Genomic DNA, 24,907 nt, shown 5'->3' on the forward strand with positions numbered 1-24,907 from the left:
TTGCTGCAGGTGTCGGGTAAGGTACATCCCAAAAGGGGCATTGTATTCTATGATGGGCCTGATGAGGGATGAATAAAGGGGCAGGATTACCTCTCTTGATCTAGATGTGAAACCCTTCGTGATAAGGTGGGCTATGTAGAAGGTCTTTCTAACCACTTTGGCAATGTGGTTTTCAAAGGAGAGATTCTATCAACTTGGGTCCCCAGGTCCCTAATAACTTTCTCTGTACTTAATGGGTGTCCACTTATGTGGTAATTTGTGGGCACATTGTTTTTGCCAAAGGGTATGACTTTACATTTTTTGGCATTTAGCTTTAAACCATGGCGCTGGCACCAGTTATCTGTCTCTGTGAGACCTTTTTGAAGGATGTTTGTGTCAGCTGGAGAGTTGATTATGGCGCCCAGTTTGTAGTCATCTGCAAACTTGGTGAGCCATAGTCCTCCCACATTTGCCTGTACCTCGGAAAAGTATATACCGAACAAGAGTGGTCCCAGGACAGAACCCTGTGGGACGCCACTTGTGACCGGTTTCGAGTCTGACATGGCTCCAGCAACTCTCACTCTGTGGGTTCTGTCTTTGAGCCAGTTTACGACCCATCTTGTGACATAGGGGTTTATATTTAAGCTGGATAGCTTATCTATGATGCTCAAGTGGGGTATTGTGTCAAATGCCTTTGCAAGGTCCAGATAGGCTGTGTGGACTACCTTCCCTTCATCTATGGCTTTGGTGACTGTTTCAAGAAGTCAACCAGGTTCAAAAGGCAGGATCTGCCCTTGACAAAGCCAAACTGGGTAGGATCTAATGTCTGTAGGTCCCCAATGTCTTTGTTTATGAGCTCCATGATGATCCTCTCCATAGCCTTGCAGACTAAGCTAGTCAGGCTTATGGGGCAATAGTTTCCAGGGTCCGTAGAGGCTCCACCTTTGTGGAGTGGGACCACTGTTGCTGTACACCATTCTGTGGGCACACATCCTGTAGTGAGGCTGAGATTGTATAGCTGTTTTATTTGAGGGATTAGTTCCTCTTGGAGTTCATGTAGGACGCAACCTGGGACGCCATCTGGTCCCATGGAAGCAGTGTTTTTTGCTTTGGAGAGGGCAGCCTTCACCTGAGCATCAGAGATGTTTGGGAGGCAGCCCTCTGCCGGGATAGATACTTGCTCTTTTGGGGGGTGGGGTGGAGAAGTTTGCACTGAACCTGTCTGCCAGGATATTGGCGATGTCTGTGGGTTCAGTGTATTTTTTGTCATTTAGAATCAACTCAGAACAAGTCTGGGAGTTGCATCCCAGGTTTCTAACATAACTGAAAAAAGCCTTATGATTGTCTTTGGTGTCCTGTGCAATTTTTCTCTCGAAGCTGGCCTTGGAGGATTTTATGAGGGATCGTAATTTTTTGCTAGTACTGATCAGAGATGCCTTCCCTATTAGGAATTTTGCTCTATCATGTAGTAGCTTCCTCCTTCTGTTGTACAGTTTATTTATGGCAGGGGTCCACCAGACTGGACGCCTGCCTTTGGATGATTGGGTCTTGGTTTTGTTTGGGATAGCATGTTCCATGCATTCCTGGAGATATCCGTAGAATGCGTTTATATAGGATTCTGCAGTTTGGGCCGTAGCTTCCACTGGCCCTGGGGCCTTGAAGGATTCCACTTTGGTTTTGAGAAGTGAGAAGTTCGCTTTTGAGAAGTTTATCACTGTGGTTTTCTGGGCTGAGGGTGGGGTCGGGATGTGGACATCCAGTGAAATTAATTTATGGTCTGATCTTACCAATGAGGGATATACTTCTGGTGTGGAGCATAGAGTCCCCATGTTGGTAATGATCAGGTCTAGTATGTTGTCCCCTCTTGTGGGAGTGGTGACTAGTTGTTCCATAGCATTTGAGTTTATAATTTCCAGGAACCTTTGGGCTAAGGTGCTGGGGTTTGAGTAGTGCTCCCAGTCAATGTTTGGGTAGTTGAAGTCGCCCAATATAATGGTGTTCGGAGAGATCTTCATGTTCTCCAATGTTTTCAGGAAAGCCGAGTGGGATTCCTGACTTTGAGAGGGTGGTCTGTAGGATGCTATAAACTGAAAAGCAGTCTTGCCCACTGTTAGTTGCACATGGATGGTCTCCGATACTTGTGCAATGCCACTAACCTGGAGGTGTGGATATCCTTGATAAATATGGAAACTCCCCTCCTTTTGTGGTTTGGTCTGGGTTTTGGGGTGAAAAGCATGATATGAGGTATAGCCTGGTAGTGCTGGGGTGCTCTCTGGAGCCTTGAACCAGGTTTCTGTCACTGCACAGATATTGATGTTCTCCATACTGAGGAGAGCTTCGAGTGCGTGCATCTTGAGGTTAAGACTTCTGGCATTTAGCAGCATTACCCTTAGTTTCTTGTTCCTTGTGCTGTCTATGGGGGTGGGTTTGACTTTTGAGCCTTGCCTAAAGAAGGCACTATGGGGGTGGCAAGAGCCTTTGCCAATATCCAAAAGCCCAGTGGTGACAGGTGCAAGCTGTCCCTAGCGAAGCAACATGGCTTGTCGAGCATGCCATCCCAGGCTGACAGACACTGGATCCCCTTTGAATGACACCAAAATTTTAGCCTATTGTTAAAATCGATCATTTTGTCTTTGTACTGTGGCATCATTCTAGGTGAGGGTAAGATGCTGCTCAAGGTCAGGGTCATACCAGCCTGGGCTACATGATCAGAGAGCTCCTCTATGTCTCTTTTCATGTAGTCCAGGGAGGTACGTCTCAGGTCATTCACGCCAGCATGTACAATGACTGAGTCATATTTGTATTTGCTTTGGAGTGACCTGAGTGCTTGCGTTATGTGGCAGATCCTAGCACCCAACAGGCAGCTCACCGTGACCTTCTCTTTATTCAGCCTGGTGAGCGGGACGTCAGTGTGTCTGACAATAGAGTCACCTATTACAAGAGTATCAGGTGTGTTATTCAGCCTTAAGGGCTGTGGCTGCTTGGCACACTGACTTTGTGGGTTATGTGTTGTGTGTGTTTTGTTTTGAGGTAGCGTTTGCTTGGATGTCTGCTTTGGAGGTCGCTGTTGCTTAGGTAGATTTTTATTTAGAACCTCCGAGCATGTTTTTGTGTCTTTATGTGTTTGGTTCGCTGATGTGGTGGGACTATGTGATACTGGAATTGTGTTGTGTGAGGTTACCTTCTCCTCCTGACTGGTTACACCAGTTTTGAGATGAGAGAGCTCAGCGTCCAGTTTGGCTAAATAGTTGCATCTCTCACATATATTTGAACCTGTTTGGAGGAGGAGAGGGTTGTCTGTGTACATGAGACAGTTGTAACATTGCCTCAAAATTCCCAGATGCACCAGCTGGACTGGAGAGGAAACCACTGACTGACCTTTGGACATGCTAGAGTAATATAGGGAAACTGAATTTAAGATGGACCAGTAGAGGACAGGGTAATCGTAGAGAGTATAAGAGTAAGTAGTGCTTATGGTTTAATAGTGCTAACTTGTAGGATTACTTAATTGGACCAGTGAAGGGCCTTAGAATGAGAATATGGTGTTTAAATTGAGAGATGGAGCAGTTCTAAGGGAAAAAGTGAAGAGCAGACTTTGTGGAGCCAGGAATAGTTTAAACCCAATTAGGCGGTGCTGCCCGCTGTTGCACTATGCACAAAAGTGCGCAAAACCACGCAAAAGAGGGTTTTAAGAGAGGAAGATGAAGGAGTTTTGGAATTGACCCAAAATGGTCAATAAAACTACAGTTTCAAGTCAGTAACCACTCCCAAAGGGGCAGACAGGCTGCTCAATGTTTTTCACTGCCACTGATCAACAGAGAGACTTCCCTTTAGCCCAAGCAAAAAATGGCCTCACAGAAACTTACAAACAGTTCAAGAACAGCAAGCCTGTAACTGAACTTTTTTAAATCTCAGGAAAGTGGGAAAAAAGCAAGATTTTGTTTGTTTTTTTGTTTTTTCAGAGATAGCAGAGGTTCACAAGTATCAACAAGTTATAACAGTGCAGTAAATGACCCCACACAAGAGTGCTAGGCCAAAGACAGATAAAATGCAAGTTTTGAGAAAAAAACGATTTTAAAAATAAGTGCAAACAGGAAATCTACAAACATACTGGTATAATTTGTGATTTGTCAATAATACTGTATGAGACAGCTTAATCTAAGTAAAAGCCAGCAAAGGTACAAAATAGAACTGTAAACTGCAAACTAGTACCCTTGACACGAAAATACAGCAGTCAGTTGTGCTTTGGTGCAAACATCCAAGTTTAATTCACACAAGCAGTTTCCAATGTTTAAATCAAAGTGCATTAATGCCTTTCACCAACTCAGCATTTTCGTCTTAATTAAAAAAGACTTCATCAGATGCAGACTCATAACAAACCACACATATTTATACCAATTAATATTTAAAATCATCCAATCAGTAAAAATAATAAATTAATATAATTAAAAAAGCTAAAAACTCATACCTTGTCATTTGTGGAATAAAATGTTAAAAACACACTTAAAAGCTAGAACATTTTCATTCCAGATGTTAATGAACTTTGCATAACAATAAATAATAAATAAATACAAATTAAATATTAAGCATTACACAGTACAATTTTAAAAGCCATATAAAGTTTAAAAGCTTGTATTTAAAATGTTATATGAACTTTTTAGTATTTCTTTGTTAAAGGCTCCCGCCAGTGAATTTTAGTGGAGATGCACAGATATAAGGAATTTTTCCTTTTTTAATGTTCATAATTTAGCTGATCTCATTTTAAGTAGTGGGGCAATGGAAACATTATTATTTAAACCAGGGGGCGTCCCAGTATCTAATGTGATTTGCCACCACAATTCCTTGTATTCGATTTCTCTTCCCACAGTCCACCCCTGGCTTCCTTTTTTATTTGCTCCACCACAAAAAAGTAAGAAATTTGCTCCATCACATACCTTGGTGTGCATAAAGCATTTGTTTCTTTTCTGTTCTGTATATCATATTTATGCTCGTAGAGCCTTCTCCTTAACTTATGCTCATTTTTTCCTATATATGTATATATATGTTCCCTAGACACTCCTTCCAGGTCAGTAAAACTAATAATATTGGAATGTAATGCCTTCTGTGGTTTAGCTAGAAAGTTTGTAAAAACTGAATGGGAAAGGTTTGTTAAATTTACTGACCTGGAAGGAGTGTCTAGAGAACCCCTTAAAATTGTACACAAAAATTTGCTTAACTTAAAGACTATTTTAGAAAATGACTGGAAAAGGAAGGAAGGGAATAGGAGAAGGAGAGGCACATATAAACGTAGCTGCTGCTCCCATTGTGGAAATATAGCAAATACTGACCACGTATTTATAGAAAGTAGGGGCAGATTGATTGAGAGCAAAGTGAGCTTTAATTGTGAATCATCTGGAATAGTGTACCTGGCTACCTGTGTGGAATGTAGATCCTTCTATATAGGAAAATCAAGCGTAAGTTAAGGAGAAGGATCTACGACATAAATATGATGTACAGAACAAAAAAGAAACAAATGCTCTATATAAGCACACCAAGGTATGTGATGGAGCAAATTTCTTATTTTTTGTGCTGGAGCAAATAAAAAAGGAAGCAAGGGGCAGACTGTGGGAAGAAAAAATTGAATACAAGGAATTGTGGTAGCAAATCACATTAGATGCTGGGACGCCCCCGGTTTAAATGATAATGTTTCCATTGCCCCACTACTTTAAATGAGATCAGCTAAATTATGAACATTAAAAAAGGAAAAAAAATCCTTATTTGCATGCATTTCCACTAAAATTCACTAGAGGGAGCATTTAACAAAGAAATACTAAAAAGTTCATAAAACATTTTAAATAGAAGCTTTTAAACTTTATACGGCTTTTAAATTTGTATTGTGCAATGCTGAATATTTAATTGTATTTATTTATTATTTATTGTTATGCAAACTTCATTAACACCTGGAATGAAAATGTTCTAGCTTTTAAGTGTGTTTTTAACATTTTATTCCACAAATGACAAGGCATGAGTTTTTAGCTTTTTTAATTATATTCATTTATTATGGTTGCTGATTGGATGATTTTAAATATTAATTGGTATAAATATGTGTGGTTTGTTATGAGTCTGCATCTGATGAAGTCTGTTTTAATTAAGACGAAAACGCGGAGTTGGTAAAAGGCGTTTATGTGCTTCATGTGCTTTGATTTTAAACATTGGAAGCTGCTTGTGTGAATTAAACTTGGATTTCTGCACCAAAGAACAATTGACTGCTGTATTTTCATGTCACTGCTACTAGTTTGGAGTTTACAGCTTAATCTGACATACATTCCATCATCTGGATAAGCATGGATTGTGTTTTCAGTACTTGAGCTTGCAGTTAGTTAATGAGTCAGTGGGTTTTTTGGAAATGTTCACATTTTGAAGTAGTGAGGATAATTTGTAGACTGGCAATTTGTTGACCATTAACTTGTCATTTGACTGAGTGTTAACTGAGTGTCCCATCTTTGGATGCAAACCCACTTATTTGAAATTAGACTTGCTCTTCCAGGATGGCATATCTATCACAATGAGCACAGGCATGGTTATACTGACAGGTTTTCCATTCATTGTGATATGTTGTGTCTTTCGGCTTTTCCCGGTTAGGGGTCGACCACAGCGGAACTCCGGTCCGCCAATGATTGGTAGTTGATTTTTACGTGCTGAGTTACCAGCCCTGACGCACAACCTTCAACGAAGGTACGCCCATTCACGCATGTCTCGACGAAGAAGACACTCTAGCTGAGAATCGAACCGGAGAGCGTCTTACTGTGAGGCGACAACGCTATCACAGAACCACCACCACCCATTCATTGTGATATACTGATCAAAATGAGTTATATGACTGTTTGAGAAAACAAACAGTAAAGAATATTTAATTACGTTCATGGTATTGTAGACCAGGTTTCCATGGGTAAATCAATAATCGATCATGAAAAATAAAAGCATACTAAAAGGGTGTTTTATTCAGGGAAACAAAAGTTACACAAAACATGACTTTTGATACATTTCAGAACAAAAAGAGGGAAATGTAAATTACAGATTTTTGTTTTCTGGATGGACAATGAGAAAAGTAGAAAATGTAAAATGTATATTTAAGGCAAATGCAAGTGTCTGTTATATGTAGCATGATTCTTGCAGTTTAAATCCTGGCCTTTAGGAAAAAAGAGTTAAACAAGTATTTTTTTAGCACAGGTAAATGAGAAATTTATGTATTCTCAGTGAGAAAAGGGAAAATGTGTGAAATAAGAATACAGCACAATCATTCCTGGTAGTGAAATTAAATTAAAAATAATACGTGTATATCTCAGAAGTTGTAGATTTTTGTTATGCTGAAGGAGGAGATAGCTCACCATAACACTGATAGCCTCTCTGTTTCCAGGATGGAAAAGATTTTAAAAATGGTCTTACCTTTTGAAATTATCATTCTAATTTTGCTGTGCTTTATGCATAGCATGTTAATAAGAAGAAAGGAAAAAATAGGTACTGATAAATTAGTGATATTCTTAGAGTATGTATGCATATAAATGCATAGAGTGAATGCTACCATTGAACACTCAAGCCAGAAAGTGTGTTTCTAACATAGTGTTCATTTTTCCTGTACCTTATGTCTATCTTGCTGAATTATTTTTTGGTACTAGTCTGATAGTTAATGTAGCCCTGGCTCAGATCTCTTTAACCCACTTTCTAGAGTAGATAAAAGTTTAATCTGTAAATTAATGATTGAACAAAAGTGGGAACTGTTGCAATATTAAAATAATATGTATCAGAATGGATTTTCACTAGTAGAATTATTTCAGACATTATTTCTAAGCAAACTAGGTCAAAGAATATATATGTATTTTATGAGAGTTATTTCCTAGCATGGTAGGCCAGAAAAAAATGTGCTCTGTAAAACATTATTCTACAGCTGCTGCATATTGCAGGTTTAGATAAGAAATTATAGCTCTGCTTTGTTAAGGACAAAGAATTATTATGGAACATTACTTACCTAGGATAAGTAGTTAGAAACATAGACAGTCTGTTATCATATTTTGTCATTGCTTTTATTACATGTTCTGAATGCAGCATTGTTTCTGTGAGGGAAAAATGTGATCATGAGAAACCAGATGTGATTTGAGAGGATTTTGAAATCTAACAGTCTAAGCCATCTCTAGAAGATGATTGAATGCTGTTTCTGTTAGCTTAAGAATATGAATTATGATTGGAAAGAATATTTCAAGAGGTGCCACCTAAGCTGGCCAGTGCATAGTTTCATGTGTGTAGATTAGTCTTTATAGCCTGCCATGTTATATTCACTTCTTGTGTAATCTTAGTAGCTGTCAGTACTATTCTGGAAAATAAAGCTTCTTGCCATGATATGATTTGTGCCTCAGTGAACTTCTTGTGAGACACACATTGGCAAGGTACTGTTAACCACATGATTTTTGTTTTGTTCAAAAAAAAAAATCTGCTATGCAGAGCACATGCAAACCTTACCGAAGTGTACATCCACACTTCTTCTTCTTCTTCTTTTGGCTGCTCCCGTTAGGGGTCGCCACAGCAGATAATCTGTATCCATTTCTTCCTGTCCTCTGCATCTTGCTGTGTCACACCAACCACCTGCATGTCCTCTCTCACCACATCCATAAACCTTATCTTAGGCCTTCCTCTTTTCCTGTTACCTGGCAGCTTCATCCTTAGCATCTTTTTCCCAATGTACTCTGCATCCCTCCTCAGCACATGTCCAAACCAATGTAATCTTGCCTATCTGGCTTTGTCTCCAAACCTTTCAACCTGGACTGACCCTCTAATATACTTATTCCTAATCCTGTCCACCCTCGTCACACCCATTGCAAATCTTAACATCTTTAACTCTGCCACGTCCAGCTCTGACTCCTGCCTTTTTGTCAGTGCCTTTGTCTCCAACCCATATAACATAGCTGGTCTCACTACCCTCTTGTAGACCTTCCCTTTCACTCTTACTGGTACTCGTCTGTCACAAATCACTCCTGACATTCTTCTCCACCCACAACATCCTGCCTGTACTCTCTTCTTCACCTCTCTTCCACACTTACCATTACTCTGAACTGTTGACCCCAAGTATTTAAACTCATCCACCTTCGCCACCTCTACTCCCTACATTCTCACCATTCCTCTATCCTCCCTCTCATTCACACACATATATTCTGTCTTAGTCATTCCTCTTCTCTCCAGAGCATATCTCCACCTCTCCAGGGTCTCCTCCACCTGTTCCCTACTCTCACTACAGATCACAATGTCATCTGCAAACATCATAGTCCACTGGGACTCCTGTCTGATCTCGTCTGTCAACCTGCCCATCCGCATTGTAAATAAGAAAGGGCTCAGAGCTGATCCTTGATGTAATCCCACCTCCACCTTAAACGCATCTGTCACTCCCACCGCAGACCTCACCACTGCCACACTACCCTCGTACATATCCTGTACCACTCTTACATACTTCTCTGACACTCCCGACTTCCTCATACAATACCACAACTCCTCTCTAAGCACCCTGTCATATGCTTTCTCTAAGTTCACAAAGACACAATGCAACTCCTTCTGACCTTCTCTGTACTTCTCCATCAACACTCTCAGAGCAAACATTGCATCTGTAGTGCTCTTTCCTGGCATGAAACCATACTGCTGATCACTAATCATCACCTCCCTTCTTAACCTAGCTTCCACTACTCTTTCCCATAATCTTATGCTGTGACTGATCAGTCTAATCCCTCTGTAGTTACTACAGCTCTGCACATCACCCTTATTCTTAAAAATCGGTACCAAAACACTTTTTCCTCCATTCCTCAGGCATCCTGTCACTTTCCAAGATTTCAATAAACAATCTAGTTAAAAACTTCACTGCCATTTCACCTAAAACACCTCCATGCTTCCACAGGTATGTTATCTGGACCAACAGCCTTTCCATTCTTCATCCTCTTCATAGCTATCCTTACTTCCTCCTTGCTAATCCACTGCACTTCATGATTCACTATCCACACATCATCCAACCTTCTCTCCCTCTCATTCTCTTCATTTATCAGCCCCTCAAAGTACTCTTTCCATCTGCTCAACACACTCTCCTTGCTTGTGAGTACGTTTCCCTCATTATCCTTTATCACCCTTACCTGCTGCACATCTTTACTAGCTTGGTCCCTCTGTTTAACCAATCGGTACAGGCCGTTTTCTCCCTCCTTAGTGTCCAACCTTTCATACAACTCTTCATACACCTTATCCTTAGCCTTCGCCACGTCTCTCTTTGCCATGCATTTCATCTCTTTATACTCTTGTCTACTTTCTTCATCTCTCTGACAATCATACTTCTTCTTCGCCAACCTCTTTCTCTGTATACTCTCCTGTACTTCCTCATTCCACCACCAGGTCTCCTTGTCCTCCTTCGTCTTTCCAGATGTCACACCAAGCACCTTTCTAGCTATCTCCCTTACTAGCTCTGCTGTAGTTTCCCAGCTATTTGGTAACTCTTCACTGCCACCCAGTGCCTGTCTTAACTCTTCCCTGAACTCCACCTCACAATTACCCTTTTTCAATTTTCACCATTTGATCCTTGGTGCTGCCCTCACACTCCTCCTCCTCTTCTTGATCACCAGTGTCATCCTACAAACCACCATCCTATGCTGCCTAACTACACTTTCCCCTGCCACCACTTTACAGTCTCCAATCTCCTTCAGACTGGCCCTTCTACATAAGATATAATCCACCTGTGTGCATCTTCCTCCACTCTTGTATGTTACCTTATGCTCTTCCCTCTTGTTAAAATACATATTCACCACAACCATGTCCATCCTTTTCGCAAAATCCACTACCATCTGACCCTGCTGCATTCCTTTGCTTAACACCATACCTACCCATCACTTCGTCATCCTCTCTGTTCCCTTCACCAACATACCCATTGAAATCTGCTCCAATCACCAGTCTCTCACCCTTGGGTACAGTCATCACCACTTCATCCAACTCACTCCAAAATTTTTTTTTCTCATCCATTGCACACCCAACTTGTGGAGCATATGCACTAACAACATTCATCATTACACCATCAATTTCCAGCTTCATAAACATCACTCTATCTGACACTCTTTTCACCTCCAAAACACTCTTAGCATACTGTTCCTTCAGGATAACCCCTACGCCATTTCTCCTCCCATCCACACCATGATAAAACAATTTGAACCCATCTCCGATACACCTAGCCTTGCTCCCCTTCCATTTGGTCTCTTGCACACACAATATACCAACCTTCCTTCTTTCCATCATATCAGCTAGCTCTCTCCCTATACCAGCCATACTGTCAACATTCAAAGTTCTGACCCTCACTATCACAGTCCTAGCCTTTACCTACCTTCGGGCATGCCCTCCCCTCTTCTCCTCCTTCAGCCAACAGTAGCTCAATTTCCGCCAGCACCCAGTTGGCCAACAGTACTGCTGGCAGTCGTTGTTAACCCAGGCCTCGACCGATCTGGTATGTATATCCGTACTGTTGACCGCATGTATGATTTGGCAAAATTTTATGCTGGATGCCCTTCCTGACGCAACCCTCCCCATTTATCCAGGCTTGGGACCGGCACAAAGAAACGCACTGGCTTGTGCATCCCCAGTGGCTGGTTAACAGTAATTTTGTTTACTTTTACCTCGACTGGCAGCAAGCAACCACAACCCTACTTAATTTGTTCTTTAAACTGTAAATGTGCTAGAATCTGCAACTAATTACTACCCAAGCAACAAGAACATTGAAGCCGAGTCTTTTTAATACTTTGAACATGTTATGCAGATGCAAAATGCATAGAAACCTCAATAAAACACCTCAGTTCTGAATCTACTTTGAAATTACAAGACCATTTAACACAATCTGTGACTTGAGCTTTTGTTTTTGTAAGTCATACTGTGTAAGTGCTTGGTAAACATATGTAGGGCTGTAAAAATGATAATGTTGCTTTGACAATTTGTGCACTTGCCCAGTCATGGATTCTTGTCATTCACATCTGTCAAGCAATGTAACTATATCCATCCTGCACAAATTCCAGGAGAGGATACTACTTTGAGATATAACCATTTTTTTTCCTTATGATTACTGATTCAACAAATTGGATCCAATAAAAGAACAAATAATCATTATACACACACACACACACACACACACACACACACACACACACACACACACACACACACACTTTCACATTTTGCTCTTTGCTTTTATAATCATAGTGGAAATGTACACTGTATAAGATAGTTGGCCATGAAAAGTAGTCTCTCTTCCTTGGTTTAAGTCACATTTCTTTTTGAAAAGTTCACAGAGTTAAGCATAACTGGTGACTGCTGAATGAAATGGCTTCATTATAGTTTAGTATTAAGGACTGACTGATGCAAATACTTGCTGAAAGTTCTTAAACTAGCAGTACCCCTGCCAGCATTGGAGTCTGGAAGTAAACTTGGGCCTTTATTTACAAGTGTATGAGATATAGGATGGAGCATTCCAAAAGATGTGAGAGAGGGGGAATGGAGCATTCCAAAAGATGTGGGGGAGGGATGGTGAAATCCTGTTTACTGTCTCACTGTGTCTCATTCTGCTGCAGTTATAACCTAGTTATACCTAGTATACAACAGGTTTTGTGTTCTTAAGCAACCTTTGGGGGGCTCAAATTACAATGTACTCTATGTGAATGATGCATAAATAGAATATATGGATATATGGATAAAATGAAAAAAAATAAAGTGCTGATAAGATTTAATCTTTTATACAGGTTTTGCCTTAGCAGGATGGCCTTTCATTTGTATTACAAGACAGTAGAACATTTTGCTACTATAAACAGCAGATAGCTCTAGCAATTAAGTGTCATATATGTGTTTAAGCACAGACAGTGTACATGTAAAAGAATATACACTTAAAAACAGTGCAGTTAGAGCACTTATAACATTTTCTGCACTATAATGGGAATAGAAGGTGAATCAGCATAAACCCGTGTATTGTAGAACAATTACATTGTCTTATCCGTTAAATTTTTATGTCTTTATAGCATGATGACCCTCAGGCTGTAACTGTGACCATGAGGCGACATTCCTCCTCTGATCTGACCAGGCAGAAGTTTGGCACGATGCCTCTGGTACCACTTCGTGGAGATGATACAAACTCCGGCATGGTGACAGCCAATCAAACTCTGGTAAAAACTTGTTAATGTTATTTGAACCAACCCATGGCTAAGTTTAATTCTGAGTTAAAATCTTGAAACATGAAGCACTTCAGCTGTAAAAATAAGAGGCTTTGGAAGACTGAGTAAGAAAACATTTTCAGTTTTGGACGTATAGGACAGAATGCAATGTTAGACTTCACAATGAACTCATTTTTGATTTATATGATGTGCAGTAACAACAGGGATAAATCCCTGTAACATTTCCTTTGCTCCAAAGAGAATCATATCATTTTTCTTTGAAAGGGACCACAGTCTTAGGAATACCACAGTTAACGCATGCGAAAATGAATATCAAAGAGAGAAAAACTATGGAACTATATTAGTACTCATCTTAAGATCTTGCCACTATAATTGCATTTCTTCTGGTTTTATATTAAGAAAATATTTTAAATAGCTACAATTTCAGCAACATATCAAATGAAGTTCCATATAAAAAGCAGGTGATAGCATTAGCGCTGTAAAGTCTTTGCATCAACTAAATAGTTTAGAGACTTATTAATTGTACTTCACGATCCCCTGGATTTTTTCTTTCTTTTTTTTTTTTTTTCAGTACAGCCACTTGAGTAAAATACCGCACTCTCTTCTCAGGGGTTATACCACAATTAGAAAGGATATGTCAGGGGAAAGACCAGATAAAATACACATTAGTGTTTCTAAAATGTATCCATGTCTGTCTTATTGCATTCTTTGTCTGTAGCAAGAATTCTTAGCTAGCAAGAGAAGCAGTGTGTCATAATAATCTGCTCTCTGAAGTCAATACTTATGTAAACTGAATTTGATTAAAATTTATTTTAATCACTGCAGCAGAACAGCTCCTTTTTCTGAAATCATACTGCTTCAGAATTTTATTTACTAAATGCTAACTAGAATTTTGTGCAGTGTGGGCAATATAAAATATATTATTACCACTTTAAAAAAAGCTGAAAGGTCTCTCTGAAAAGCTGTGTGAAAATATGAGAAATACAATTACTACTTTTTTATTTAAAACCATTCTTTATTCAAAATTATCCAGTTTAGCACACCATTTCAGTACAATATCGACAGCATCAAAGTTTATGCTTTCTGCATCAGAGAGAAGGTAAAATAAAATAAAAAAAATAACAAAGTCCTACTAGACCACAACTATTACAAAGGATACAGTATGTAATATCCTCCCCGACAAATTAATTTCCTCTTATTAAATTGAAGATAAATACACTCCAAAACTGACTGTCCTCCTTAACTTTGTTAAAAACTTTCCTTTGATTGACCCGCCTGTTAATGTACACCAGGAACTCTCATTTCCAATCCACTGTGTGGTGTTTCCAATACTTAACTAAAAATGACAGTCATCATCTTGGCCTCTGTTTTGCTGCAAAAACATCCACCAGAAATGGCATATCTTGCCTATCTCATTTCATGCCCAAAAGCCAACATCTGCTATCCTCTGTAGTTGTCAACTGGCAACAACATGTTTGTGTAGTCGCATGGTAAACTTTGAGCCACAATGAATATATGGCTGAGCATCCCCATATCATGTGAAACTAATCTGCACTAGGGACTTCACATCTCCAGTATCCTGACATGGAAACCCAGTGCCTTCTGTACAATTGATTTTGGGACTACTGATGCAGATGTATTATCTTAAATAACATAAAATTTGGTCATTTAGAGCAATGTGGATGAATAGCCCGCTTCTACACATCCTTCCAAGTGTTTTCTCAAAGCGGGTCCTCAATTGATTGTCTCCATATATTCCCCTTCCCTTCCTGTTTAGCATTCACATTACATTTGTAGACTTTATAGATATTTCCTGCTCTAATCTTACCTTTCCTGGTTTTCATCATAAAGTCCTCTTGTTGTTTACTCCACCATTCCCTGCAAATCCTGCACCTTGCCTTCTGCAATAATGACGTCAACTGTAAGTAGTGCCACCATCTTAAATATCTACTGACATTTAATTCTGAAAAAACTTTATCCCAAACCTCTTCCACAAACATAATATCAGCCTTAATCCAATTATCCCATTGTAAAATCTTATTATCAAGCTTCAACTCTGTGTTGAACCACAACCTATCCCATTTGTGCTCTCTCTTCCAACTCTCCTTACCTAGTTCCTGCCTCTTCCACCAACCTTCCAAACTACCTGGGTCTCAAACCTTGTTGGCTTCCCTACCATTCCTGTATTCCCGTTTGGAAGATCACCACCACCTTAACCCATAACCATACCAGCCTCAGTGTCACTATCATTCTACATATTTGCCAACCCACTGGGGCTCTTTTCTACAGCTTTACTTTAGGTACTCCTAAACTACCTATCTGTCTCAATTTCATAAGGATTTTCCTACTTACTCTAGGATACTTTCCAGCCTAAATAAAATCTATAAAGTGTTTTTGAATTACTTTAACCCAATTTGTTCCTGCCACATGTGGAATATGTCTAACATAATATACAATTTTGGGCAGTAACACCATCTTCACTGCTTGAATTCTGTGTAAAAAAGGCACATTTAGCTTATTCCAAATATAGTTTATCTCCTTTGACCACATAAGGAGGAATCTAAGAATTATCCTCAGTTAATTCATGCAAAGGATAATCCATCCTTATACCCGTATATGTGACCGCCATACATACATTAAACCCTGCCAAGAGGCAATCCTGCCCTACATCTTCCATGCATTGTTTGTTTAAAGGGAAGACTACCGTATTATTATGATTAATCTTCAAACATGACACTGCAACTCCCTCTAATGGTTCCAGTAATAATGAAACAGAATCCCTGGGATTACTCAACTGCACACACCATCATTCACAACTCAAGATGAGATAATTGGGTCTTGAATCGTAGATGGTTTTATATCTCTGCAATTCTTTGCCAAAGTATTTACCGGCAGCTCTATAGCCAACACAAACAGTAAAGGTGACAGGGGACATTTCTGCTTTGTCCCTTTTTCTAGCAAAAACTGCATGGACAGAAGCCCCATTTCACATATTTTACCCAAGGAGATTGATAAAGAGTTGAATTATCCTGAAAAATTCTTCCGGGATACGGAAGCCCCACATTACCTCCCAAAAATATGGCCACTCCATTGAGCCAAAGGCAGAGCTTTGCCCCTGCATCCCCTCAATATGAGGTTCTTCCTCCATACTCCCAGACTATACATATACTGCCTCTAAAGTTACACAGACTCAGAGAAAATGTATGGTCTACCTCCCCCAAAAGACCTATCATTAGCAGTGTATCCCAGAGTTCAGTCTTTGGGTCACTCCTCTTTGGCATTCGCTTCTTGGAGGTCAAAGCTGCTATTAAGGATTTATGGTTGACAAGGTCAGCAGATGACTGTAAACTTGGTGCCATCATAAACAACAAACAGGATGCCAAGAGCCTCCAAAAGGACCTTTTTTAAACCAATAGCTAGTGTCAAAACCATACAGTAAAACTGAATGTCAAGATGTATACAATAGTATCCTCCAGGAAGCAAGATGTTCCTTGCAAATTGAGAACACACCCCTGAAAATTGATCCAATAGTTAAGTACCTGGAAAACTATGTTGACAATGAACTGCTCTTCGATATCCACTATAGTAAGAAAGTGCTTTTTCATTGATACTTTATTTTTAAAAGTATGGTGTTCAAGTCTAGGGATGTGATCCTTTCACTGTGTTCCATACTCATCACTTATCAGGCCAATGAATGAGTATAATGTCCCTTCATTACATACCTGTCCAAACATTTGAAACAACTAAAATGCCCACAACACTCTCTTAATAAGAAAATTAAGGTCATAAATCAGAAAATCTATGCAGACTATCTCAAAAGTCATGTCTCTTGTCTCTCTTCATGTCAAACATGCTACTAAGGGGCAATGCCTGCCTCATATATAGAACTTCAAAAGACCCTATTCTGTCTGAACTACTGCACATTTTCAAGTCTAGAGGGGCATCGTCACCTGCTCAAGAGATCTAAATCTTTCTTGCAACATAAATAAAACTTGTTGGAGGAACAGATATGGAAGAGAATGCCAGTTCTTTGGAATTGTCTTCTCCACATAAAGCAAACTACTTCTCATACACTATTCAAACATAATCTGGACGAATGGATAGGAAACTGCAAATTCTGTTGTGGTTTAGCACCTTTGTCCCTCATGTATATGAGCAACACATCATCTCTGGATTTGTTTGAAATTAAAATATAAGGGTTAAAACTTAATGGAGATATATGACTCTGCTTCAAAAGATCCTCATTGATCATTAACCTAGTAAGTATCCATGAACCTCTACATTTCTGGAGAAAAAAATATAGTTCTCAGAGTACACCTAATTAAGCAAATTATAGGATATCATACCAGTTTTATAATATGAATAAGTACAAAATAAGTACATCTTTGGCAGTAAATTGAGTGATTACTGGACAATTTAGTATAACATTTTTTTGGATTTTAAAGACCAGACATACCAATTAGAAAACATTTTGTTACCTTTAGCAAATGTGTTTGTTTGCTTTGATAGTCATAGTTTCATTACGACTCATCAAAGCTTGTGAATCTTTTCTAATGAAAGGGCTATTTTTTTTAGAAAATGGTGTATTTTTTACTTTTGTTATACTTTGAGAAAAAAGCACAAGTTAATGTGTATTTTTCTGTGATATACAGCATTCCTGGAATTAATTATATAATATAGAAACGAGTGAAGGGTACAGACTCCTACAGAGGAGGAATAAGAAATACAGATCTACCAAAAAATATTGAAATTTCTCTTATATCATTCCATTTAGGGAACAATTCATTAGATAGATCAGGTGAGACAGACAAGCCAAATGATTCATTAAAGTGCTAAGACATTGTTTTAAGGGCCACAGTAAAAAAGCCATATTAATGCAATACAGTATTCTGTGATTCATAAACATATTAGCCACAATGAGGAAAGACCTCATTGCTGACTAGTTTGCATGTCTGTGAATTAAAGTTAACTACAGGAAGTATAGATTGGTAGTTAACTGTGGCGGCCACATTGTGTAAGCCCAGAAACACACCCCAGTCACTCACTTGCACACACAAGCCCACACCACATAAACCATACCTATCCCTGTTTTAAGAACATCCATGATGTCTCCTTTTCCCCTACCCAGATAGATAATTCAATAATGATAAATAAAATAAATAAATGAAGAAATTACAGTCAGCCCATAATGCCAGACATTCAAGTTTCATATCCTTCAATAAATGCATGATAGCGAAAAAGCTGTTTACCAGGTTGACAGGTATGTGTAACATTTTCTGTCCCTCTCCCTCATACATCACAACATGTTGCAGGCATCGCATAATGCTTGAGATCCTCCATATATATTAAAAAACACCTCTTTCACCAAGTTCTCAGTCAGTACAGTGGGATAATACAGTGGTTTCTTGTATTAAGCCTTCATAGTTCAAATCCCTTTACCCCATGTTCTCTTTTTACATAGGCATATTTCTAAACTACATCCCTGATGTCTAGTAGTGCAGAGGGCTAATATCACCTTTGGCTAGGGGGAGTGTACAGTGCTTAAAGCTTAAAGCCTTTTTATAACAAGCTGCATATCTGTGGCATTTAGTGGTTCCCTGCACCTTTTTTCAATATGTGAATTTAAGGCAAGTCATGTTTAATATCCCTGATGGTTAGCATTTTACCCTAACCCTCCCCCCTGCCCCCCAGTCTCCATCATGCCACTCAGGCACAAGTTTTCCCTGGTGGCAATTGTTTCCCTACATCCCCTATCCCTGTAGTTTTTAAGTCCCACTCAGGTATGAGTTCTCCCTTGTGGCTAGTGTTTCCCCATACTCCCCAATTCCCATGGAGTAGTGCTCCCTCATAGATAGTGTTCCACCTACCCCAAATACCCATAGTGTTTAAGAGTCACTCAGGCACAGGATTTCCCTGGTGGTTAGTGCCTCCGTCCAATCCCTGTAATGTTTAAGTGCAACTCAGGCACAAGTTTTTCCTGGTGAATAGTAGTTCCCCCTGCTTGTTAGTGTAGGGATGTGTGGAAGTATAATATTCACCTTAACTTTTTTTTCCCTAACGTACTTCATATAAATTCTCTGTGTTGTTACCTGTTCTCATGATATGTCAATTTTATGAGCTTTATTCAGTTTCCCCTTTTACAACACACAGTGCATAGAACAGACCAGGGTCCCAGATACCTATCATCTCTACACATAACTTTGGTTGTGAAGTATTATAAATACTTCACAATTATGGAATGTATTACTACATAGCTTACATTTTACTCTACGTTTAGAAGGGATGCGACTCAATATTCTAAAGAGGGTACCTAACTAGATAAGAATATATGGCTACAAATGGTCAAATGTTTTAGGTGTAAGGAATCCAGGAGCCTAGTGGATTTCCTAAGTAGGGTTAGGGATGGCGATTCTAGGAATTGGTTTAGATTTGTACATTAGTTCTACATGCTCCCACGAGATCAAAAGTTTAATTAAAATTATCACTGTGGGTTATATCTTTATTTTATTAACACAATGCTTACTCGCTACTCAATACATAACCCTTTTCCTTAAGCTCTTTCAAATGAGAAGGGTGGATGGTTAGGTACGGGTTTAGTTTTGAAGGAGCTTAGTGCTACTGAGATAGGAATTGACCATGATCTATCTACGAAGATTGAACATAGAACCTTGAAAGAACATAATTACCTCAAACTAATATTTGGATTGTCTAGAGTTTTATTTAATCCTCTGGGATGTGGGTGATAGACTTGTGGAACATAAGAGGATTGCAAGACAAAAATAAGAACCTTATTTTCAAATCTCAGGTGAATATATGCTTCTTACAAGAAACACAGATGCTTAAAGAGGAATGGAAAGGAGATATGAATAGCAGATGGATAAAATCTATTATAACAGCAGGGGATAGCTCCAACTCCAAGGGGGTGACTAGTATAATCAAAAAATCATTCCAACAATCTATCATTGATCAAAACTTTGATGTTAATGGTAGATGGAGTTTTTTCATAGCCCCAAGAGCATCAAATGGAAAACCAATTATGTTCCTCAATATATGTGGCCCATGTTTAAGGCAACAAAATTTCATTCTTGAAATATATAATTTATTATGCAAGTTCCCTAATCACCACTTCATAATAGGCGGAGATTGGAATAGAGTCATTGACCCAGGACTAGATCGCATGAGTAACCCCAACTCACAAAACTTCCAAGCATCAATTGCCATTGACGAGCTTATGTCTACTTTTAGTCTAATTGATCCTATATCATTTGGAGACACCCTGATGAAAAGTAATCATTTTACATACTATTCCAAATGTCATAATGCCTGGTCAAGGTTGGACTTCTTTCTCATCTCAGAATTACTGACAGAAGGAGAGAGAAAATATTCCTCTGATCCTAGATATCTGTCCGATCATTCAAAGATTACGCTTAAACTAAACCTGCACGACTAACCAATGGGAATGACTAACTGGTGTAACTTGTCTTTAAACAATAATATGCTATCAGAAGCAGAGGTGGTCCAAGAAATTATAGAAATACTATCGGAATTGGAAGATAACCTAGAAATTTGCAAACATTCCTTATGATATACAATGGGCAGCGAGCAAGACAAAAATGAGGGGGAGTATTAATACAGAAAGCCACTTATTTAAAAAAATAGTTAAAAGGGAAGAAAATAGGTTGTTAGATGAACTCAAAGAACTTGAATCAAAGTACCAAATTAACAAAGATCCTGATATTGATAAATCAATTACTATCAAGCAGAAACAGTTATTTGACCTACATCAACCTAACTACTCCTTGCATGAATTGAAGTCTATAGCTAGATACTCTGAGTGGGCACAAGTCCAGTCCAAAGGGCTAGCAAGAATAATAAACAAGCAGAAAGCTTTGAGGATAGCGCTACTTCAATATCAGGATAAGATATTTATTTATTTTGCATTTGTTAATCGGGAAATTCCGACTGGACCAGGTCCATTTTCAGTGGAGGCCCGGGGAGAAAAGCTCCGGCATCACGTTATACAAATACAGTACATCCAGCATAATACACAAAACAGGTTACATCATGTATGCTGAGCATAGTAATATAACAAGAAATTAATAAAACACTCCAGGTAAAAGAAGACATAGAACACAGGTAAAAGACAATGTCAGTTACAGTACATCCAGCATAATACACAAAACAGGTTACATCATGTATGCTGAGCATAGTAATGTAACAAGAAATTATAAAATACTCCAGGTAAAAGAAGATATAGAACATAGGTAAAAAGACATTGTCAGTTGTAAGAGAAGAAAATATATCAAGTAAGATTCTACAGTTAAAAGTACACTTTCAGATGACCAAGCCTAGAGGGGATCAGAGATCCAGCATATGATCAGAGAGGAGTTTGGGGAGTTAATAGCAGTGTGGGTAGGGTTATGTGATACAAGGGCATAACCAGGTACTAAGAAGATGTGATTTGAGGGAGTTTTTGAATATGGATGTGGAGGGGGCAGTGGACACTGATAGGGGAAGAGAGTTCCAATTTCTGGCAACGGTGTGGGAGTAGAGTGTTTTCCCTGCACTATTGTTAGCCTTGGTGATGGAGAAGAGAGATTGTTCACAAGATCTTAGGTACTGGTTTGCAGTATAGACAGTAAGTAGGTTGGATAATGAGGGTTTTTTCAGGATATTTGAGAATATTGTAGGCTGTGCCCAGCTGGCAATAGTTAAGTAGCTGTGGTAGCTCAAGCCATTTTAGTTCTTTTAGTGCAGTACAGTGATGGGTTCTATAGGTTGAGTTAATAGCAAACTTGGCTATTTTACTGTAGCATGATTCTAGTTTGTCTAGGTCACATTGTCTGATATGGGTAAAGATTGGTGCTGCGTATAATAGAGTTGAGAGGAGGTGGCTTTGTGCAAGAGTGACTCTTGATTTTTGTGAGAGAAAGGACTTATGCCTGTATATGGAGCCTAGCTTTTTGTGTACTAGTTTTATGAGATGTGAACATCAAAGTGGAGATTATTGTCTATTTCAATGCCCAGAAGTTTGGTGTGGTTAGAAGGGGAGATGGTGGTGCCGTCCTTAGGTGTTATGGTAAAGGAGAGGTTTTTTTTATCTATTAGGGGTAAATAGTAGCAGTTTTGTCTTTTTGGGATTTTGAATTTGTTGGATACCTGCTATCCATTTTTCTACTGAGTTAAAGGTATCTTGAGTGAGTGTATGTAGGGTGGTGGGAGATGAGGCGGAGCAGATCAGGGTTGAATCATCCGCATATTGTATGAGTGTGGCATGTTGTGTAGAACTATTGTGGTTATTTGTAAAAATAGAGAACAATAGTGGGCCCAGTGTAGAGCCCTGTGGGACTCCTATGGTGGTTGGAAGTTGTGTCAACAGAGTTCCTTTCCACTGGACTGATTGTTGCCTGTCAGATAGGTAGCTTCTGAACCAGGCATTGGTAGAGGAGGTGAAGGATAATGATGTTAGTGAGTCTAGTAGAATGGAGTGGAAGACCATATCAAATACTTTTGAGAGGTCTAGGAAAATGGCTAATGCATATTTGTTATCATCCCTGTGAAGGTTTATATGATTAGAGAAGGACAGAAGGGCTGTGGTAGTGCTGTGATGTGAACGGAAACCATGTTCTGTGGTAGATAGTAGATTGTGTGTGTTAAGAAATGTCATCACTTGCAAGTGGATGCATTTTTTAAGAATTTTGGATAGGAGGCAAAGGATGGCAATAGGTTGGTAGTTGGAGAATTCATAGGAGTTGCCTCCTTTATGGAGAGGAATGATGTGAGATACTTTCCAGAGTTTGGGTATGTAGGATTCTAGTATGGAGCAGTTGATTAGGATGGAGACAGGATATGATAAGGAGTCACTAGCCATTTTTAGGTATGCAGCAGGTATGTTATCAGCTGCCAATGGCTTTAGTTTTAGGAGAAGTTTTTTGATAGTTGAGGTGGGCACTGGTGATAGGCTGAAAGAAGGGGTGATGTGGGATAGGTTGGGTTGTGATTGAGGTAGACTGTTTTTGGCTATTTGACTGGACAGGGCTAAGATGGATTTAGTAAAATGGTTATTAAATTGAAAAGCTATGTCTATGGTATTGTTAGTAGAGCTGGGAGCTGGCGTAGTGGTTTTGCCTGGCTTTAGTAGGGAGTTAATGTCATGCCAGAATTTTTGTGGATTATTTGAATATTTCCTTCGGGCGCTAAGAAAATAGTTTTGTTTGTTTATTTTGGATTCAGCCTTGGCCTTATTTCTAAGCTGTTGATAGTATTGCCTGGAGCTAGGGGTTTTGTCAGTTTTGCAGATTTTCCAGGCTTTATCTCTGGCTTTTAGTAAGTCTATGGTGTCCCTACTTAGCCAGGGTGCATAGTTGGCTTTAACTCTGATCTTTCTGCTGGGAGCTAGACTGTTAAGGATGTTAGAGAAGGTAGTATTGAAGTAGTCTATTGCCTGGTCTAACCCAAGTGTCCGTAGTGGTTCCCAGTTGCAGTGGCTTAGGACAGTATTTAGGTATTGTGGGGTAAGGTTACGGTCATCTCGTGAGAGTTTGTAGACTAATGGTTTGGGGTGATTGGAGTGTTTGTGGAGTAGGAAGGTGGGGAGATGATCACTTAGGTCATCTGGGAGACAGCCTACTGTATAGTTTTGTTTGGGATAGTTGGTTAGTGTCCAGTCCAGTATGGATTCTTTCTTTGTTTTCTTATCTATTCTAGTTGGTTCTTCAATTAGTTGAGAGAACCCATATAGATTGATATGTGCAGAGGGGATGCTGGAGTTACAGGCTGCCCAGTTGGTGTTAAGGTCTCTTAGTAGGATTGTTTCCTGAGGTAGATTTTCCTTTGTTCAGTGTAGGATGTCTTCTATTATGAGTGAGTTGTTGCCTGGAGGTATGTAGTAGCATATTATATTGATCTTCTTGGTGTTTCTTATGGATAGGACAGAAAATAGGACTTCAGCATTTTGAAAAGTGGGTGGTGTAGTGTGCAGGAGCTGGAGGTTAATGGTGTTTTTAAAGAGAATGGCTATTCCTCCTCCTTTCCTGTTTGTTCTATCAGATCTAAGTGTATTATACCCTGGGGGGAGAAAGTCTTCATCTTGGATACTAGGTTTAAGCCAGGTCTCTGTAATGGAGAGTACATCAGGGTTGTAGTGGGCTACGAATGCATGTAGATCTGTTAGCTTGTTGGTAATACTTCTTATCTTGAGACTTAGGATCAGAAGGTCAGATGTGTGTCTGACTGAGAGGGGACCTGGATTTGCGTGAATGTCACCAGAAGTTAGCAGAGTTTGTAGGAGTGTCAGTATGTGCTTTTTAATATTAATTGTTTGTGAGCTTGGTCTATGTGTGTTTTTCTTAGTGAGGTGAGATGGTGTCATTTTTGTTAGTGAGTAATATGTAGTTGTAGGATTTATGATTGTGGGGCAGATGTAGAAGTGTGAGTGGGTTTGAGAGGGTTGGCTGGTGTGGGTAGAGTGATAGGAATAGTTGTGCAGTGGTAGGTCTGTTTGTAAGGAAGTTAGGAAGGTTAGCGATAGTAGAGCTAGTGATTGGGATATGAGTGTGGGTAACATAATACTACCTTGAGTGAGAAGTACAACTAGGATTCTTGGTTGGTTGTGTGTGAGGGTGGAGGTGTGTTGTCTGGGAGTGGGATCAGTCTGGAATGTAATTGGATTGGAGGGCGGGGAGAGGTAGGATGAGTGGGTTGGGCTAGTTGTTAGGGAATTAGGGGTT

At 39.4% G+C, this 24,907-nt stretch overlaps 1 protein-coding gene across 1 annotated transcript in view; it reads left to right on the top strand.

Annotated features, from left to right (window-relative positions):
- The window catches only part of ARAP3 (ArfGAP with RhoGAP domain, ankyrin repeat and PH domain 3), a 1,205,760-nt gene that overhangs the window by 1,136,123 nt on the left and 44,730 nt on the right, over positions 1-24,907 (top strand). Inside the window, exon 32 of the mRNA XM_044069919.1 lies at positions 13,026-13,169. Within this exon, the coding sequence (XP_043925854.1) occupies positions 13,026-13,169 (144 nt within the window). The remainder of the gene's footprint in view (positions 1-13,025; positions 13,170-24,907) is intronic.

This window comes from Protopterus annectens, chromosome 4.part0 (genome assembly GCF_019279795.1).
Source record: "Protopterus annectens isolate FY-2018-M chromosome 4.part0, PAN1.0, whole genome shotgun sequence".
In the NCBI taxonomy this organism is placed as follows: Eukaryota; Metazoa; Chordata; order Ceratodontiformes; family Protopteridae; genus Protopterus; species Protopterus annectens.